Source organism: Poecilia mexicana, unplaced genomic scaffold, assembly GCF_051168715.1.
Source record: "Poecilia mexicana isolate PSO_F unplaced genomic scaffold, ASM5116871v1 scaffold_16, whole genome shotgun sequence".
NCBI lineage: Eukaryota > Metazoa > Chordata > Actinopteri > Cyprinodontiformes > Poeciliidae > Poecilia > Poecilia mexicana.
Window position 1 is genome coordinate 4,387,203 of NW_028263385.1, and position 22,646 is coordinate 4,409,848.

At 36.8% G+C, this 22,646-nt stretch overlaps 1 protein-coding gene across 1 annotated transcript in view; it reads right to left on the reverse strand.

Moving 5' to 3' along the window:
- Positions 1–917: 917 nt before the first annotated feature.
- Positions 918–22,646, reverse strand: part of bbs9 (Bardet-Biedl syndrome 9) — a 144,523-nt gene continuing 122,794 nt past the window's right edge. The window contains exon 22 of the mRNA XM_088014191.1: positions 918–2,958. Within this exon, the coding sequence (XP_087870317.1) occupies positions 2,636–2,958 (323 nt within the window). The 3' untranslated portion in view covers positions 918–2,635. The remainder of the gene's footprint in view (positions 2,959–22,646) is intronic.

The following is a 22,646-nucleotide window of genomic DNA, read 5'->3' on the forward strand; positions in this document are numbered from 1 at the left end:
GAAAGCAGAAAATCCAAAAGGAACAAAAAGACAAGAAAAAACAACAGAACTTCAGGGTATGAGATGGATGAAATGGATATATAAATGGAAGAAATTTAGCAGCGTTAAACACAGTGAAGAAAGGGTTTTGTTTGATAGTGAGATAATATGGGCTGAGACAGAAATAAAAACATTTACCAAAAAAGAGAAAGAAAAACTAAAATCAGGGGAGTGTAACTTCATCTGCAGGACTCTTCAATGCGCACCGTCTGTTGGTGGCCTCCAAATTAAACAGAAATGACTTTGTTTTAGCACCTTTTAGCACCTACGACCTGTAGCTGATACTGCTTTTATAGCCAAAAAGAAAAAAAAAAAGTAACATTAAAAGTCTGCAGACAGCCGTGTTCATCAGGTTGATGATGGCTGAGATGGCTAAAAAAATTCTCAGGAGAGTTGCTTGAATAAAAAGTTCCCGCTACCTATGAGAGACGATGGAAAACTGGGAAATCGAACATGTGCTTCAGTTAAAAGGTCAGATCCAAAATGAACTTTTGACGTAAATTTAAATTCTAAACTTTTCTTTAATGAATCATGAAACATGTCACAAGATGAGGTTGAAGGCTAAAAAGATAACTATCAAGTTAATAAAATAACCCCGTCTTGTTTCGCCAGCATACAAAATAAATTCAGACAAAAATATACTTACAGCTCTTGAACCAGTGCAGCTGGAGGCCATGGGGAATGACTGCTCAGAGTTAATATATATTTAAGATGTACTTCAATGTGGATGACGTTTTAACTGGCAAAAGATGAAAACTTATCACATTCAATGAAGGTAATTTACTCCCCACCAGCAGAACAAAAGGAGGAATATTGCACAATCACAACCACAATTAGAAGGCAGTAACTGCCTAAAGTAAGACACTTTTATTACTAAATAATCATAAATAAGCTTACTTTATTCTCATGTTTGGGGACTTTAACTACAGGCTTCACAGTTAGCAAAGTTTTTACAGAAATGTCTTCTGGGATAAACAATGGCTATAAAAGCAGACTCAAAGGAGGAGCCTGATGGATGTGAACCAAAACCTGCTCCACATTTCAAACATTTCACACGTCCAGACTGATGTGAAACTGGAACTTATAGTGCATGGTATCCAGTGGATACTTTACAAAATCACCAAGATTTCTAAGTCTTTCTTGGCAAAGACAAGATGGCGCTATTTCAACTTTTACACTTAAACATGTGTGAAATAATCAAATATCTACATTTAAAAAAAATTTAAAAAATGGAGGGGAAACTATATTCAAACAGGAGGGCATGAGGTTTTTGCTCAGACAACAGAGGCTGAGACCAACATTTCAAACAGCCATCTGTTTCACAATACAAGCTAAAAATAAGAATAAGTATCCCGGACAAGAAAACAGCTTAAACTGGACCCACAGACATGCTTAATGTGGACTTAGAGAGTAACGCAGAGCTGCTGGCACAGCAACAATGGCAGGAGTCTACAAATGTTAATTCTAACAGAAATACACCTAAAATTCTTAAAATCTTAAAATCCACTTGGATGACAAAAAATGTAGAAATGTGTGTGTGAGCATGCATCAAAATGGGAAAAAAAGTAGTTTTTCGAAAACTTGCATCCAAGGTTGTGTGGACATGCAGACATAATTAGAATGTGTTTTAATTTCATAATAATGTGAAAATCATCACCAAACAGACAAGATACAATTGTCTTTTATGAAAGGTGTTTCTTAAATGTAGTCTTTGAATCCTTTAAGGAAACTTTCAAACTGTCTGTCTAATTGGCCCTGAAATGAAATAAAATCTGCAAAAGTGTTTATGTTTTGTTGTACTAATCTGAGTTTTTTTTTTCCACAGGACTTACAACACAGCAATTTTTGCTTCTAAAAAATGTCTAGTTTTCTCGTTTCACTCCTATTTCTTCTCTTTATTCTCTTTAAACTGACATTAACGAAGCTGTTTAAACCACAGACGAGCAAAGGTTGGAACTCCCAGGGGATAAGTGCGTGTCCATACGCCAGCACACGTCCTTCTTGAGTGAACCAAACTTAAAAAAGCGGTGAAGGTCAGACGGGGGTGGCTGCAGCAGCGGCAGCTGTGGGATGTAGCCTTGATTTACCCGGAAGCAGTGGGGTGGCTGGACGAGCCAGGCGATTTTTATTCCTGGTGGAAAGGCGGCGAGGGCTCCGGTGAACCCTCGAAGTGTGTGTGGGTGTGAGCTGGTTTGGGGCCCTAGCTGAAATTAGTGCTGCGGGTTCAAATGCTGCTGAGGCAAGACGAAGACAACGACGAGAAGGAGGAGGAGGTTGCGTTCATCCTCACCCCTCGTCGGCTCAGAGCTCACCACAGTTGGAAAACACACTCGCTGAACGGCTATATGTTGCGGATTCAGCAGAAGAGCAGCGGATCAGCGCGGTTGTGTAAAAACATCTGGGAGGAAATGGTTTTGCCACTGACAAATGTAACCCTAACAGAGAATATTTACAATTAAATGCATATGTAAACCGTATAAATGGACATATTCCTGTTAGATTACCCTGTTTATGTTGACATGTAAACAGTATATGTGTGGAAGATGAACTTTATATTTTTAAATGCATATAAAGGTAACATATTGCATTGCTTCCATCAGCCCTCTGCGGCTTCCGGGTCTTTCTTCTTCTCTTTTACTTTTAAAGAGGACTTCCTGGACACTTTTTTGTCCCCAGACTCCTTTCCTTCTTTCTCTTTGTCCTTCTCCTTCTTCTCTTTTTTTTCCTTGGAAGAAGATGACTCTTTCTTCTTCGTGTCATCCTTGGGCTCTTTGCTGGAATCCTTCTTTGACTCTTTTTTGTCTTTTGATGACTCCTTTTTCTCCTTTTTCACCTCCTTGAGGGTCTCCTCTGGAACCCCTGCTTCCTCTTTCACATCTGCCTCAGATGGCTCTCTGGAAACTTCTTTCTTCTCTTTTTCTAAATCAGGAAAAACAAGACATACAAAAAAGGCAGTTATTTTTTGATTACGAGGAAAATACAGGTTTAGCTTGAAGAGGAAGGAGGGAAATTAAACTGCAAAAGCGCTAAATCTTACTGAGTATTTTTAGTCTAGCTTCTGAAATAAGATCAAACTTACAAGTAACTTTTCAGCAAGATGCAGGAGCTTGTTTTAAATCAATAATTGGTTAATGTAAATGGAGAGCTACTAGTTCCATTGGTAAATCATTTCACCTACAACATGGGAAATAGCCCTTGTAACATGACAAATGCTTTTGAGAGATGTGAAAAATTTTGTGTCAAGGAGCATTTCTGGGCAGAGAACTGATTGATGCAACAAAGAAGAGATTTGGCTCTGTTGTTATTTAATTGCCCTAGAATGAAGATTAGTTAATGTTTGCAACAGACTGATGTAAACACACGTTTAATGTGAGAACAAATTAAGTGACAAAGAAACTCCTCCTAATCTAACATCCCCCATCCCTTGTAAAGACACACACATGAATACACACAGTCTTCAGCTCCGCCTCCTCCAGCTGGAACTGGCACTCTGATAAGATGATAACAGGACTGTTGTCTGCCAACAATGAGACGCACTTCTTATCTCCATGAGAACGGAGAGGGTTTAGAGACCGCAGACGACAGCCTGGTATCTCGCTCTGAGTGGAGACTGCGTTACAACAACCGGCTCTAAAGGTATCTGAATGTGTCTGTGTGTCCTCGGATGTACGTGATGGAGACAACCGGCTGTCCTCTCAATCTGCTCGCAGACTCCAGAAAGAAGCTAATCAGACGGCCCATCGTCTACGGCTTTACAGACAGACTCGAGTGCCGTGTGGCAGCAGGGTGCCGTAAACACAGCAGAGTTGGGTAGTAATGAGTTATATTTACTCAGTCATATTTACTTTTAGGACTACTTTTACTCACGCTACACTTTGTACTATGTACTTTTACTTGAGTGATTTTACTATGAAGTGTCACTATTCTTCAGTAACATCTCTGGATACTCTACACTGCAAAAACACAAAATCTTACCAAGTATTTTTGTCCAGTTTCTAGTGCAAATATCTTAGTACATTTGAAATAAGCCTAAACTTACTTATTTAAAAGTAACTTTTCAGCAAGACACGGGGAAGCTTGTTTTAAGTCAATGATTCTTGAAGATACATTAAAAAACAAAACAAAACAAAAAAAAACACACGTATCATTACATATTATTTTCATTTTGGTCTTTAAAAAACAAAAACGTTCACATAACTTTATGTTTTGTTCTGTCTTATGATGTTAAATATTAAATGACTGATGTTTTGATCAGCTACTCAGCACTCGAGCAGCCTTTTTACAAATACCTTTTTATTCTTAAGTAATTTCTTAAATGGCTACTTTTAACCCTTTCTTGTCAACACTTTTTGAGTACTCTACCCACTGCTGCTGAACGTTCGTTCTGTCCTCAAAACAATTCAAAACAATTTGAATTTGAAGAAACTAAAGCTGATTTCTTGTACGACTAATTTTTTATAATTCCTTTCACATAAGAAGAAAAATGAAAGATGATAAAATCAGTCTGCAACAACAAAATGTACCGACTCATAGTGTAACAACTTAATTGCGATGGCTCATTAAACCGCCTATGTTTCACCGCCAAAAGCCACTTGTCTCCCCACCCGACCATAAAACCACAAAACTACAAACACAAGAGAGGCATATATGTATAGACAAGAAAACACACGTTTATATGCAAATTTACACCTAATCCACCAAATTAAACTATAATTAAAACTTTTAAAGAATACAATAATAGCAACATGCAAATTACTGTACCGCTCCCTTTGTTCTCAGAACTTTTACGATCAGACTAAAAGACACATGGGACGTGGGTGTCTCTGTCAGGATAGTGAAGTTGTAAAGAAACAAATTGTCATGGTGAAAGTGTCTGCAAACACATTCCTGTTTTTTTTTTTTTTTTTTTTTTACAAGTGCTGCCAAAAAAACCTCAAGAAAATGTGTATTTTATGTGAATCAAGAGCATTTCATCAGTGGCTCTGGGTGGGTTAATCCCATAGCGACAGGCTAATCCAGACTTGATGCTTACTGTCTGGTTACAACTTCACACAGAAGACACATCACCCCTGAGCAGCTGAGCCAACAAACACCATGAGTCTGTGTGAGTTCATATCAGCGAGTCCACACTGACTCAACACAATACCAATAAGAAACATGTGAAGCAACCAAATAGGTTCCTAGAGGTTAGACGTTTTAATGTCCCTTCTGCTTTGATACAAAGTTACTAAGTGCTGGTTCTCTGCTTTCCTAGCTCTCCTTAAAAAAAAAAAAAAAAAAAAATATATATATATATATACACACACACACACACGCACACACACACACACACACACACACACACACACATATATATAAATATAAAACTGTCAAACCAAAATAAAATGTTAATCGAACTAATCTGAACTCAGACTGGCTCCTTATATCCAGGTCACCTACTGGGCCCATTGGAAAAGACAGATTTAGTGCTGAAATTATCCTTAACTGCAAAGTAAGAGAAAGATGTAGCATTGATTTTTTTTTACTTTTCTTTTTTTTTTAAATATTCAGTTGATTAAATAAAATGTGTATGTTTTTCCAAAATATGTATTTTTACATGCTTTATCTTCGTTTTGTTCTGTGAAATGATTAGTAGATGGGTGCTTGATTAACTTTTACTTAGATTTATATTTGGTGGTAAGATAGGTTGGAAGGCCTCCTTACTATAACCCTAATTTTAGGACAGCTCCCTTCACTGATTCTCTACAGATTTAGATTGGCATCCCCAAAACTGAAGAAATATGTTAGTTAAATTGAAATAATCATTTCAGACCTATAGTAAAAGTTCCAGACGGATGAATGGTTAAAGCTGAAGAGCGAGCACGTCTGTGTGATGTTGAAATGAGCCATCAACAGGAGTCACACTGGTTATAACAAGGTGTTATTTCTGTTGCACTCCACTTCACACATACTCACCAAAACGGTTCTGTGTCTACCGTCCTTGTTGGCTCAGAGGAATCGCAGTAACACGTCAACATCAACACTTTGTCTTCTCTGGCTTCACACGGGTCAAATCAAACAAGCAAAAACGTTTCTAAGATGCAACTTTAAGACATTAAACTTCAGACTATTTTATTTATTGCTTTGTACATCCACACTCATAAAAAAACAACAGTAAAAGATTAAAACACTGCATGCTTTTCTAAAGTATTACAGCGCTTGTTTTTTTGGTTGGCGTGAAAGATAAAAGTGACTGTCACATCAGATTAGAGGAATAGAGCTGTTTAATTTAATATCTTAATTTAACAGTCAAACATTCAGCCTGAGCCTAACTGATGCGTTTAATGGGTTATGAACTGATTAACAGCAGCCTGGTTATGTATCCACAGATACTGAGAGATTGATCTGATCGTATTTTGGCGTTTTATTGGTTTACAGATGTCAGTTTAATCTAATCATTATGATGGCTTACTGTGCTCTGTTGTTTGATGGCTTTGTTTCACAAAGGTCATATGTGTAATACTGACTTAATACAATTTTTAATATCTGAGGTAAAAAGTTCATCAGAAGGTTTGAGTGCAAAGAAACACAATAAACATTGCAGAACATTTTGTTTTTGTATTATATTGTCTAATAAAGGATTAAACAAATGAAAGTATGATCTGAATATCAAATTTGACTATCAATATAAACGACCAGGTAATCTAAAATAATCCTGATAGTGAAAGTGGGATTAAAACGATCCTTTCAGGTTAATGTTGATGATAAATCTGTGGCTTTAGAGGAACTCTGCACTGATGGAGGTCAGTAATCATCATTGTAGGCAGGGGTCAACCCCTCATCGGCTGGGTGTCAAAGGTCAATGGCCCTCACCTCCTTGGCTTGTTTTTTCAGCACAAATAAAAAATAAATGTGAACTAACAAAACTCAAGTTAGATGTTCTCTTTTTCTTTAAAGAACAACAAACAGCCAAATGACAGCCAGTCTGCTTCACAAACATGACCAATACCTTTCTGAGATAAATGTTTTACTTTTTCTGTCCATATTTTTTTTCAGTACAAACACAACAAACTCCATCTGTCTTAATGACATCCAGAGGCAGGGGGCAACAATTTTATAGAAATTGTTTGTTGAGCTGTGGAACATTTTTATGTCACAATTCAAAACTTTTACCACTCAGTTTTTAAGACTTTTTAGTTCTTTTAGTGCATTTTAGAGATATAAAAACAGAAGTTGATAATGAGGTTATGGAACATATTTCTACAATGAACAGGCTAACTTTGAAACCTGGGAAAGTTAGAGAAGGACAGAAGAATGGAAGGATGAAGAATGAAAGAGAAGTGGATAAATTGAGGGATAGAGGGAATGTTTAGAAAATGAGACAGGAAATTAAGTCCTGAAATGCAAATATTTTCTTTTTCCATAAATATCCAGTCTTGTCCAGACTGTTAATAAACCCCGTCAAGCACAATTATGTGCACAAAACTGAATCTCACTTTTCACTTTTCAAATTCCACTAATTATATTTATTACATGATGTTTGAGCAATATAAAACATCAATGAATACAAAACTCAATGAACTCTCTGTGTTCTGATGATAAAAAAATAGTTGTTAGCATGCATCTTAATTTTGTGGTGCTGAAAGGACAGTTCCTTAAAAGATGTGTGTGTAAATCATCTAGTTTGTTGCAATAATTATGATCAAACGATTGTTAGTGTTTGCAATCTTTTACTAGCTTTTGCCTGTTTCTGTCTTTCACTGCTGAATATGTTCCATGTTGAACCTGAAGGACTTTTCTTGTAAAAGGTATGTGATTAAATCTGTCAGTGTTTTTGCAATCGCCAGGAGGTACCCCTTCCTAAAATGTTGATGAAAAAGAAGTCACGGCTAATCTGACGTCTGACAGTAAGGACAGAGGACACTCTCATGCTTGGCCTTATATCCTGTAGCGTAACATTATAAAAGTCAAATGAGCAGATCTGCGAAAACTTTCCACATGCTTGTAGGTCAGGAACATTCACAATCACCCAGGGAGACCAAAGTGTCAAACGTTTTGCTTTTACTTCCAAAGTATGAAATAAAACTGTGTGCGAGGGTCAGGTCCTTCAGGGAGTGGTAGCAATGAGTCGATAAACATTGATGTTGTAAGACAAGATGGTAGCTTCCTTCTTGTATGGAAGCCTAAAGGGGTCAGGTCACGTCATGTCAGTCTGTTACTTCAACAAACTAACAAAGTTGAAGTGTGTAGACCAAACAGTGCAGAGCTGTGTGTGCCACGCCATCCTGATATGAAGGGATCAACGTGACTTTAACCTCTTTTCACGTGGGACAGCAGCTAGCTGGAAAAGTTAAAACAGCCTAGAGTTTTTGAATTCAATATGAAACTGACCCAGCTGGGTCCAATGTAGATCTGTTCAACAGGAAACTAAACTATGGATAATTTATGTCATCAAACAGCATGTTATTAGATATAGTGAGTGCTTCTTAGGAGAATAAACCCATTATGATATTGTTCTCTGGAATGAGTGAGGAGGTGTTTCATTTTAAGAAGCATGTTTGTCGGCATAACGGATAAGGAAAAAAGGCTGTCACATTATTTATGTACTGACTGGCTCTAATGACATTACTGGCCTTGGGCACTTAGTGGCTTGCACGTAGATTCTGTGTTTCTGATTTTGTTGCACGTCTTCTCCCGCCTTAGTTTGGGTTTCTAAAAAAGATTTAAGTTTAAACAAAAATAGTTTCTTAGTTCTTGATCAGGGGTCTAAAATTTATAGATATTACTTCCCTTTGACTTTATGGTTTCAATCATACTCCCAGTACAAACTTTGAATGGAAAAAATAAATGATGTCATTTTAGGAACCAATTTAAAGGAGACTTTGTGGAGGAAATCGTCTGGCGAGAAAATATCACAATCGGAAATTCAGGACAACAGAAAAGGTTCATGGGATGATTTCCTTACAGATTTTAGGATTTAAGTGTAGTTATGAATACAAAGCATCTCAATGAAATATTTAAGAACGTATTTTAGTTTTATTATCCATCATATAACTTTAATTCAAATAGTTGAGAGTTTTTTTCTGAATGAGTTTGACATCACTGGCCATTTTCTAAAGAAAGTGTGGGCATAACTTACTGGAGGTGGTTTCAAAAGAGGTGGTTGCTTTGCATTGATGAATAAATACAACAGTATTGTGTTATTTTCATTGATATAATTTTTTTATTAGATTTGAGTGATCCTCTGTTATTTTCAATTCTCTGTGCAGCTTTACAAAATGTCTTCATTTTCTATCCATAAAATTGATTGAAAGTGCTTCACAAATGTTAGTTTTTTTATTTCATTGACTACTTTCCCCCTTATAACTCCATTAATTATTTGTGGCTCAGATTCAACAAGGTGTCGGAATCCTTTCTCAGAGATTTTGGTCCATATTGCCATGGCAGCGCCACACATTTGCTTCAAATTTGTAAATGATGTAAATCTTGTATTTCACCAGATCCCATAGCTGCTCTTGAGGCAATTGGATCTCAATGAACTCACTATTTATGTTCAAATACATCTAAACATGTGTATCTCATCATGTGTCCACAAAAGGTGAATGGGAAAACCTTGCATATACCAAATAGATGAGTGGTGCAGCGTGTGCGATCCTTTAAATGACAGGTGTCTGGTTTCTTTATTCTGTAAGAGAGTCTAGTTGTAAACACTTGTTTGTTCCTAGTGACACAGAAACAAAAACCACAGCAACAAAGGTCAGCGTGTCCAAAAGATAAAGAGAACGACGCTATCTGTGGTCTGTTCAAAGCCCACATGTTCTGCCTGGATTCATGTGTTAGCAGTGGATCATAGCATTGCATTCATCTGCAGGGAGGCGTAGTCAAAATAGAGGAGGCCGCACAGATCGCCCGCATCACAGTGCCGTCAGCATGCCGGACGCTGAAGCTGAAGACTTGCTGATTTACAGAATCCACCATGTTCATGTGTGTGACAGAAAGACAGAATCTGTTAAGAACTGAATCTGATTGCGTCTGTACCAAAGTGCATGTTTGGAGATTGTGAAATTTGTGAGTGTTTATGTTGAGATCCCATGTGCTTTTGTGCTGCAAATCTTAGATAGAATTATGTGGAGTCAAAAAACTGAATCTGTGTAGTCGATGGGAAACGACAAGGGAGCGAACTACAACACACACTATTTAAACAAGGAGAAAGCTGACAGGCTGAATAACTTCTTCCAATGCCTTTTATTTTTAGGTCAACCTAGTGAATAATTTAATCATTATTTACAATCTTTTGCTGGGCATTAAAATCAATAAGTGTTTTGTCAGAAAATCATGAATAGATTGTGAAGGGAGGATCAATTCGGCAAACGGAGTGCTAACTGCTCACGTCTTCTGAACCTGATAAGCATGGTTGCACGAGCGTATCTGAAGTTGAGATGAAGGTGCAAAACCTTTGTTAATTCAGCTTTTTGCACAATATTAGTGATTCAAGCATTAAAAAAAAACTTTTAGTCTTTAGAAAATAACTTTAAAGGCTTAAAACATGTTTTTCAAGTAGACTGAAAAAACAAAACTGGCAAGTTTGTTTAGTATCTAAACCCTCTTGCTGTAGGAACTTGATTCCTGAACTTTAACTCTCACTCTAAAACAACTTGTTTGTACAAATAGTGGCAGTAGAATGTAAAGCCTTCTGCTTGTATACAGCAGCAGGCTTTCTCATCCTTTATTTTGGACATTTGAAAATACAAAAGAGATAGGTCTGATAAGATTTAAGGACTTTGGAAAAAAAACAAAATGCAATCAACATTTAAATTTGGATAAATGAACAAAGAAAAAGTGAAAAATACTGACTTATGTTTTCAGATGAGGCAACAAAGTTGAGAAATGCAAAAACCTAAAGACAGAGAGAGGCTGAGACCATTGCGTAGGTTCTCTCTCTCTCTCTCTCTCTATGGGTGTGGTATAGTGGGTGGGTTCATTCCCGTGGTCGGCCAAGATATTTTTTCTCTGCTCAGCTACGCCCTGCAACTAACCAACATGCAGACACACACATACCGGCACACACATAATGTACAGAAAAATATATGGTGGCTAGTCCAAAGAACCAACGATACAAAAGAACACAAAGCTTTCCAGGTCTGGTAGTGACATAAAACTTCTGTATTTGTCTCTCACAATCACACACCGATGCACAAAAACATGCACAAATGCACGCATACATGCCTCTGTCTACTTCCTCCGCACTCTCTGCTCTCTGTCTAAATACAGCCAACCACATCAGAGTCAACGTTTACAACGCTGGGTGAGTTACACACTCGCATGCATACATACACACACATAAACTGTAAATTTTACTCAATACGTATAGCATATACATAACTCTAAAATGAAAACACACACCATGCAATAAAAACTGAATGATGATTTACACATGTGAACAGATACTTACATACTGTACCTTAGATGTAGGATGCTAAATCTAGTTTGGGTATGTGTGTTTGTTCAGTTGGCTTCTGTTGTGGTTGGCCTGTTGTTCTGGTCTGAGACAACAGTCCATCCCTGGAAAGTGTTTTAACAATCCACCGCCATGACAACACCAACACACAGTTTTAAACAGACACCCAAAGTCTCTAAGCGTAAGGAAAAGAAAATCAGAGTAGATCTTTGCATCCTGATTGTGTGTGCTATCTGACATCATAAACTAAGACAGACAAAACATTTAATTAAGCCCAGAGTTATTTATACCTTGGCATATTTAGATTTAAATGTTTCAATATTAGGACAGAGTATTTGTTTTTTTATGGCACATTAAGTACATCCTCCTACAGTTCTAAAGTTCCCAATTAACTTCCAATCTATTAATGCGATGTGATGTTGGATATCTCTGTAAGTTTTTTATTATGTTATGAAGGACAGGGACTTGCTACAAAACAGATTTTTTTTTAAATCAGGCCTGCATTCATACAGGCCAGATGCATGTATGAGTGCACTTGATATATTACAATGATTAAGTACTGAGATAAAAACTTGGCTAAAAAAGTAGAAGTAGTCCCTGATGTAGTGCTTAAATCCTGTTGTTCCCCATATAATATAATAGTACAGGCACCAGCCAAATTTCTAATCCATCTCTTGTATAACGATCATCAGCAGGTGTGACTCTTTTGGTAATTTGATGGTTTGGAGATTATGATTGTTGAGATTAATATGTTAAATTGTAATTTCAAAACTGCTATGCAATGACATCTGTATAACCGTTTTCCTCTTCTGCTCTCAGAAGAGGAAAACATTTACACCAGGTGTGACTAGTTAAAAAAAATAGCTCTATCCATCACTTCAGATGTGTGTTTGAGGAATGAAGATTTCAGTAAAACTGCAGTCTTGGCACTTGTAAACTTGTGGAAGTAGTTGGCCCTGACAGAAGTCTCACATATCCCCCTCCTCAGTGCCAAACCTTAAGGCAGGATATTTTGGTGTCCCCTGAAGAGGAAGAAGATATTGTCCCCCAAAGAATTCGATCTGCCCCAGAGTCTTTTCCCAGTGGCAGAAACCCAAAATGCCTTCAAAGGGAGGCTTGCTGATCAGATATGTAAACCACATCAACTGACTTTTTCCCATGTGAGGTAGCAGAGGTCCCACTCTGTGTCCTGTAGAAACTTCAACACATTGAGTAATCAGCATCTCTCGTAAACATTTAGTCAAATAGTAAGTTATCTGGATTTACGTATCTGGATCAGTTTGAATCATTTATCAGATATAAGCTCCAGAATTTTGAATTTACAACCCGCCCTGCTACCGGCCTAATGCTTCCTGAATGACAGCGTCAATAAAACTCCCACCATGTGAAATATAAATGGACAAGGCAGAACCAGCAGGCTTGTGGCTTTTACTCTTCATGAAGCTAATTATAAAAATATTTCCAGATATTTTCAGATCTTATTATATTTCACTGTACTATGTGTTTTTCTTGTTGCTCATGCAGAGCAAAGAGAGGAAGGGGAAACACCCAGGCTGCCACAAATGAAGCACCCTGATGGGGAAATACCCTGCACACAGACCTCCCTTCTCCCCAAACGTAAAACCCGTCTGAAAGACCCCAGAGGACCTGATGGACACCAAGGGGTTTATACAGTTTTCTAAATGGACAACAAGAGAACCAAATCACACACACCTCGAGAAGTAAATCATAACACAGTAACAGAGAGTTAATACCCCTAAAGGTTTAAAGAGGTAGACTGTGAAATCCTTAACCCTGTTAATATGTAGGAAACACCAAAGTAGGATATCTGAATGGTAAAAATGCAATTCCTTTCCTCCCAAAAAATCAACAAATGTTCTTTTTCACCTGCTCCTTTCATCTGTTTTCTTTCACTCATGTACTTGTTCCCTGTGCCAGTTTCCATTCACTTTGCTTTTTTTCTCTTTTCTCTCTTCTTATAAACCAAGTTTACCACCTTTGACTTCATAACAATTTACCTCTTTTACACTACTCTCACACTTTTCCTTTCTATATGTACATTTATTCTATCTCTTCTTATATTTCTAAATGGGCACCTGTTCAAGTTCATTGTAGGAAACAGCAGCTGTGGCTCTGCATGTGTTTTTTAATTGTACTGTGGTAAGCCACCATTCTTCCTCCGTCTCCTCCGCGCCACTACCTCTGCCAAAGATACACTTCCTATTGCCAGGAAGGAATAAGGGGCGAAAGGAGGGAAGGAACCAGAATTTAAGCCTTCTGACCCCTGCAGGGTGAAAACAGAGGAGACATTGTACTTGCATGAAGGAGTCATTTCATTTTTCTGCATTTCCCACATCCATGAATTCCATATAATCTGTGAATAAAATCTCTCATCTATTATTTGTATTTCATTTTCTCATAAATACTTATGAATCATTCAATTTAGAAAATAACTTTCAGTTATAAATCTGAAACCTGACTTCACAATTCTGGACATACTTTATCCCAAAGGAAAATTAAATGTTGAGACTCATCTTCCAAATATATTCAAGACGTTTTTGTGAATGATGATGCTGTGGACAGGATGGACCTCTGGTAGCAGCAGTCAGCAATAAAAGTGAAGACTGATCATGATTAGACTGTCATGGCATGTTAACAGCTCAATATCTGGAAAGTAAAGGTGGTGTTTCACAGTAACCTGTCCTGGATGGCACCATCAGGTGCTGGTTCACCTCATTTGCTTTTGTTGCTCCTCTTTAAATCTGTCTGGTCCATTAAAAGAAATGTTTAAGTTGTATTCAGTGTAAAAAAACAAACAAAAAAAAAAAGCTAGCAGTGTAACAAGATCTATGTGATATAAAAGTTCAACAATACTGTATTTCAAGTGAAAATGAAATTCCAAATATAATCCAGAAACCATCAAAACAGGACTTCAACAGGTGAAGGAAATGCCATGAAATGATGTGTTTTAAAATGATGCCCTGTTGTTTAGGAGTCTTATTTTACAGCCACAAACAGGGTACATTATGAAATGCCCTTTATGTTTATGAAGTTGGCTTGTTGTTGGAGTGGCAGACAAAACTTTGCTACAAAAGTACTGAAGAAGCTTTCACCACTTTAAAGTGCCTGTATGGCAGCAAGCTAAAAACAGTGACAGAGAAGAAAAATCTGTTATTAGCTAACTGTTAGCTGCTAATAAAGCTGAAGTTTGTTTTTGCTACGTAGCTTCCTATTGGTGCTCAGCAAAATTTGTTTTTCATACTTTTTATTGAGCTTAGACAGCATTAGATCATCTTCACTTATACATACTTAGACTCATCAATCTAGAACTGTATAATTATACAAACAAAGATTTATGAAAAATATAAAGGAATTATTTTCAACTGTTTTATTATTATGAGAAGTTACAATTGGACAAGAATAAAAAACGCAAACGAGGGGTTGGAAATGGGTACTGCTCATTTTCATACATGGAGCTTTGATTATTTTGTACCCATATAAGTTTGATACCAACTATAACTGTAAGTTCATACCTACCAGGGTAATATTTCACATCTGCTTTGAAGACTGACAGTTCAAACTTATTTTTCATATCTACTCATAGTGTAACAGAATATGCTTAGATTACTGCAATGAATTATGTCTCAAAGCAGGAGGTCATTTTGAAATATTCTGCTTTTTTGAGGAATTATATCATTAAATCAGTCAGCTGGCTCAGAAGGAGATCAAAAGAAATACAACCTGAAATAGGCTGTAATGTACATACTAAATTAAATTAAATTAGATGTTTTCATCACTGTTTAAATTATTAATTAGTGTATTTACAAAGAAAAATAAAACAATGTGCAATTAGTTAAGTAAAATGATAGAAGATACTTGTTTTACAGATATGACAAAAGCAGATATGGACAAAATGTCAACATGAGGACACAAAATCAGGTTACTGATTGATAAACAGGCGAATTGGGGTTTAGCTTCTGCAATTGCTTATTGGAACTATAAACACAAAGTGTTTAAAAGATAAGGCATACAATGTATTTTATACAACTAGCATAATAAAAGATACTGTGTTTGTAGAACTATAATAAAAAGGCAATTAAAGAGCTATGAGTTCAAAAAAATATTTTTTTCCCTTTTTACTTTACGTTTTTCTGTTTCTAAAACAAATCAAAACACCATTAATGACAAGCTGACAGCATGGTGACATAATATTAGTGCAGGTTGTCTGACCATCCTTCACACCGCCTGTTTGTGGTGCTACGGTTGCCAGATTCAAATCCATCAACTGTGCCTGCAATTAATAAGCCACACACACGCGCATGCACACACACACACACATGCACAGCAAATTTACAGCAAACACACTTTATTCCACCAAATTAACAGGCAGAACTGCTGTGACTAGAAACACATGGAGCCTTTTGACAAACACAAACATACCAAATTGATTCAACAAACAGCCTTCAAGTAACGCTTAATATGATTTTGGAATGACTCAGTTATTTTAATGAGATTTTACCTAAGACACACACACACACACATGTTCGCCTGGGGGGAAAAGCTTCCTCGTTAATCAAACATTTTCACCAAGCTGCAGTCACACAACTCACCTTCCTTCCTAGAACTGACTGACACTTCCTTAGCCTCCTTTCTTCCTCTGCAGCAAGATAATCCCTTAAGTACTATTTGTGGTTTCACAGAACAGTTCTGTCAGTGGCTTCACGGTAAACTCTTTTTTTAATGGCAGGCATTTGGGGAATTAATAACAACGAACAGACATATTGAGTTGCTTCTCTCACAGCTGTTGAATATGTGCACTTTCATATTTTACAGACTGCAGCAGCAGACCTACTCCTGTCCTAGGGATGGAAAAATCATCTTCTCATGATTTTTTTAACAGTAAAATTGAAGCATTGAAGCCAAGAGAAGTTTTCTGAATAGATTTTAATCAGTGCAATTTGTCTAACTTGCAGCTGGTGCATTAACATTTTAGGGACATAACTGTTGAAAAATTTGTCACGATTGACAAATGCAACTTCATCCCAGGTATAATATGTTCAACTTCAGAACAAGTTATAAAGCTGTTTTCTATATTACATTAGATCTTTTAATTTGCAGCCTGAAAACAGAATTCAGACTGCTGTGGTTTTACAAGCTGAGGATACTGTAAGATATCTTGATTAGCTTTAGAAAATGTATTGTTCAAAGTTCATATAACTCTAAAGTCTTTCACTGTGAACGTTTGCATTTGTTATGCTGCCTTGATGGAAGGATGGAAGTGGACTTTTGGAAGTTCATTTCTAACTGCTCTTCTAACTGCTTCAAGCAAAAACTGGAATATTCTACTTTTAGTCACAAAGGAAAGTGGAGCTTTTGACAGAATGTTGATCTGATTAGTTTGATAAATAAATCTAGTAAGCTGATAATAAGTTAATTGGCAAAATACCACCATTCTGAAGACAGAATTAATTCTGCTAATAGTTGACTTAAGCAATTAATGCTGATGTTAGCATTCATTCTGCTAAGAGTTGGATTAATGCTGTCTTCAGAATGATGAGGGAGCAACTAGCTACTGGAGACACTAAAGTACTCATCTTATTTCCTCCTGCTTCAATTGAGAAAAGAAAAGAAAAAATATATATTATCATTACAGAGTCCATAGCAAGATTAATTTAACTCCTGGTAACATCAGTTGCTGCTTCTGCAATGCTGCTAACATCAGTTTTAAATATTCACATTTCACTTTCATTGCCTCCTGCTTGCATCTGTGGCAAGGCATCTCTGATGTTGGAATTGATGGAAGACAAAAAAAAATGTTTCAATTATAGTACTTGAAAAGTGATTTAATTTTAAAACAGCTCTACCAACTAAATGGTATCAGGTTTCTCTGGTAATCAAAAAATCTGAAAATGTTTCATTCCCCCCACATAATAGGTACTTAATAAAGTGGAAAGAAAAGCAGGAAACTGATGCATTTAGCGAGCAAATATCAACTCTGGACAGAATCTGCTTCATAAACAACTCCAAGATTTCTTTGATTTGGCAGACTGTCGACAAGTTCTTCACAATTTAATATTGCTGTACTGACCTCAATTAGATTAAGTATGAAAGGCAATTTACTGCGTCACTAACTTCCGTGCCTGTACCAACTTAGAAGATCCATTTGATTCAACATCGGTATTAGATCAAGTTAAGGCCACCAATCCATCAACCATTCCAACCAGATATATTTTAGTGCTGTCAGGGGGAAAACTGTTCGTTATTTTTGATGCAAATATTTCAAAACAACGAAACGAAAATGAAACGAAACTTTGTTTGATTTTTGTTTGACACAGAAATGATACTTGAAAATGGAACTGAGGAGCAGTTAAATTCTGCACCTTTTACCAAGTTTTGCTGCTAAGAATCAACAGGAAAAGTATCTGCATTGCAAAGAATAAGTTAGTTATAAAGCTTTCAACCTTCAAATGCCATGGAATATATAAGATCTATATATATTCTGATTTTCTTTCACAGCTATCTCTGATAACTGTGCTAATTGATAATTTGCAAGAAAAATACTTTCACTTGAGATGCTTCATTTTCAGTCTTCTTCTTCTGTCTCTGTTTCCCTAGTATTCCCTCACACACACCAGTAAAGTCTCAATTGCATGTGAATTATTGCTGCAGTTCTTTAATCACAGCTCCAAAAAGCCGTGAAGATTCCTTCTGCTGTGAGCCCAAGCCAGGCTGTAAACACATGCATGAGCCTAACATTTTAATGAAGAACTTTTGAAGGTAATTATATACTTTCTTGGGAGTGTTAGGATTATTTTTCTCACAAGGAGTCAAGATGGAGTAGCAAGCAGCTTTGTTTTAAATGAGTTGCACATCACTTTGGTGTATATGAAAATCCCTTTAAAACAATGCTAAGCTTAATTTGCCTGCACCCACTTTAAATATGTGAGATAATTATCAGATTTACTTTGATTTGCACTTAAAATAGATGTAGTACAAATCAAGTTTTTACTGAATGCTGTGCCTGGTACTTGGATATTAACTCCAGCATAGGTCTGTTTTTCATAAAAAAAATGCTCACAGCTGCTAAAAGTTTAGATTTCAAGAAACTCAGCTCTCAAACACCAGGCTTTGTATGGACAGGAGCTTCATGCAGAGAGGTGAAGAGGGAAAAAATCCAAAAGGAAACAGACATCAGATGAAAACACATGAGAAATACTGAACATGTGTGAGAGGGTGGGTCATCTTTAGCAGAATCATCACATTTCATGTTAACACAGGTGTGAATGTGGGCGGAATAAACACGCATTTGAAATTTAAGAGATCTGACAAATTATACCGCTCATCAGCGCACATGCACACTCACACATACAGCACACATACAGGCAGGACTGGGGTGAATGGATAACTGCTCACTTTGAGTTTACTTACACGTTCAGAGCCAGTCAACCACACCCACATACCACAGACATACACTTTGAGTTTTGGACCTCTGGCTTCTCGAGCTGCTGTCCCGTGTTTTCTCCATCTACTGTACATCTGGAAACATCTGGAGAAATTAATTTTATTTGACCGAAACGATTTCTCTCACAACAGGGTTCTGCACTGTGTCTATTATGCAGATTTAAACATCATGAAAATAAAAACTGTTTTTCTTCCTTCAATTGGAAGGAAATAAAAAATCTCACTGATGATATGGCAAGACTAAAAAAGGTTTTGCCTAATACAAAATTTATTTGTCTACATGCAGCCATGTTACATGCAAGTTACCACCAAACAATCTGGATAGAAGATTCATTTTAGACAGAGGTGCTAATTCTACATTAGTCAGCATTATACATAATATTTTGACATGTTGATAAAGTCAAGCTGATTCTAAGTTGACCTTTAGACATTTATAAGAAACATTTTTAATATGCTGAAACTATTTAGATCAAACTAAAGTTATCAATCTGTGCACACCCTCTATATTTTACAACTTTAAATACACACACACAAACCCACGCACACACACATTTCCCCTCTGTGCTCTGCAGACACACACACACACAAACACACACACACACACACACACACACACACACACACACACACACACACACATACACGCATTCACACAAAAGTGATTAATCTGACCACTCCTGTTCTTTGGCAGTGTGTTTCCGCCAGTAAATCCAGACTCTGGTGGCAGCCTGCATTCCACACACACATACACTCACTTTGTACACACTAATCAGACAATCTTTAACACAGTTCACACAGTCAGACCCACACATGCATCCAGCTACAGAAAAATGCATGCACACAAAAAGTATGCAACTGTGAATACAAGTATAAACATCTATCTGGATCTACCTGTTAATCACAGCTGAGCTAAGGTAACACTGAAAATCAATAAAGTACAACCTCTGATATTTTTATGGGAAAAACATTTTTTCCATGAAAATATTTTGAGAATATTAGAGGAAATAATTAAATATAATACCATTGCTGGAGGCATTGTATGGTAAAATTGTGCCATAACAAGAAATGGTGAAAGTATAGAAAACACTTTCTGTAAGACATCCACCTATTTTGCATGGACCTGATCAACAAACACACACATTTTTAACAGAACTGACATCTGACACGTTACTGCCTTTAGATACGCTAGCAGGACTCATGTCATTGTCTCCAGGCTGCAGTTTCTGCCTGCGCTTCAAAAATATCCTCTTTGATGGCTCTGGAAGAAAGTGTCTCTCCACTTCCATTAGCCATTTTGCTGATATTGCGGGGACTTCTAAAGCTACGTAAGTGTATATAGTGTTAAAGTATTAAAAACTTTGTGTTCCTTTCTGACTACGGAGACGTGCGTCAGCTGATTCCTCTCCAGACATTTATTAGGAACATCAGAGCAGGGAGTGCAGTTTCAAGCAAGGGCCAGTCCCAGGCTGGAAAAGGCAATTTTCTAACATTCAGATCTTAGTTATCTCAAATAAGATAAATGAAGTGGGTTAGTTCCATAGTTACTTCCTGCTCTGATGCAGAGCATAAGGACATACATGTTGGGTGTCCTGCCAGAAAAATGGGGAGAATATAGATAAAACAAAACCAGAGTACTGAGATGAGCGCCACCATCTGGCTCAAGCCTGTCAATAAACCCAATGAACAATACAGAATTTTTAAAAAAGTATTCACGAGTTTTTATTGCAATTGTTTTGTTTTTATGTAAATTTACTAATGCAACAAATGACAATGACAAAAACCTTAGTTGTTGAAAGAGCTAGGTAATCTCTCTTTTTAGCAGCTTTTATTAGAAACTAGTATTGTTAGCATTGCTAACATAACAGTAAACCATAACAGAAGCGCTCTTCATATCTTCTAAATTGTTCCCAAATTATTTCAGCAATCCAACATTTCTAAATACATTCATATTCAATAAATTAAAATATGCGTTCCGATGAGGCTCATTTGCAATCTTGAAAATAACCTTTAAACAATATCATACATCATTTTAATTAAGCCCACTTTTTCCATGGACATGAAACTCCACTCATGTTTAGAGCTGAAACCTCCTTTTAAACGCAAACACTACAAGTATATTATTATCTAGCTCTGTCATGAGTACCATCAGCAACATTTCTGTTAGCTAACCTTCCTGTTTTCTCATGGGAATCCTACACATCTTAAATCTTACCCAACATGTGATCATGCCATTCACTGCAGACATCCATTTCCTCCTGTCAGTTTTACGTCAGGAAGTCCTATTTTATTTAAGCGACACGTCAGAAAGTTTAAAAATCCTGACCCTGTTTTCTTCCTTTGATATTAATAAATGCTCTGATTACGGAAGTAAGAGACGGTTAACACTACGGCCAACTACAAATCAAGAGTCATTTCACGACTTTCTCCCTTAAAAGATGAAACTGACAGTAAATAAAAATACCTTTTATTTTCTGAATAATCTGACTGTAGATATGCTTCTATTCTTTTGACTGCAATGAATTTTATACTGTGAGTGATCTTTTCCAAATAGTAACATGCCATATGTCGGGTGTGTGTTTAGAGTGTGTGTATATGCGCATGTTGTGGTCAGTATAGCCTAATTGCAGGGGGAAGTGTACGCTTCATAATCATCATTAAGAGTGGCGCATCTTATAATTTTACCCGAAAATTTTCTTAGATGTATATGAACATACACAACCTAAGATAAGTAGGAAAGAAATGTCTTCAAGACAACAACCCAGAACCAAAATGACCTCATTGCTCGGGATGTTTTGGCTGTCCAATTTATTACATCATACCTTATCTAATCAGGCAAGGAAAACCCAAAAATACACACAATCAAACAACCTAAATTTATAGCTTGAGATAAGACAAGGGGCTAAACAGTAAACAGGAAATGTGTGGGCCTGTGGGAACTAACACATACAGTTTTACCCCAACCTTTCACAGATAAAAGAGTATTTTGATTTTCAAAGCCACTTTGGTAGCATGTACAGCAAATCCAGCGCTAATGTTTGTCTTTTATCTTGGTAGCACATTGACTACAAACTCAGAGTAATTTCTGAATGGATTAAAATTGCTAACATACCATAACTACCCCTTCTGTTTACCAGTAAATGTATTGTCTCAGTCTACATCTAACAGCTCTGAGACCAGCAGTGAAAAAAGGAAAAGAAAGTCCATGACAAGCTCAAACGTGGCCGCACGATCCAAATTAATCAGGCTTGCCTCTATGTCAATTACTGCAAAACTGGGAGATTTTCTATATCCAACGTATAACACAAGCTGGAGATGAAACACTCCATCATTTACCTCATTGCAAAGAATACAACAGTGTCTTTCACATTTCACCTATTTGGATAGTAGCATTGCAAAGGGTTTATTACGTCACCTGACTATAGGACATTGTACAACTGCATACTGTTTGCTATCAAATAGTTTTTCTTTATAGTTAAAAAGACTCGCATTGTGCTTCATAGAAGCATGTATAGCCAAAAAAATTCTCCTTTTTGACAACAAGCTGTATTTAGTTTTAAGACCAATACACCAATGCAAAGTGGAGCAAAAATAATTAAATGAAAAGGACACATGGATTTTTTTAATCTGAAAAGTGTGGTGTGCATCTGAATTTAGCTCCCGATATCCTCAGAGGATAAGAACTACAGTCACCTGTGAATAACTAACATTT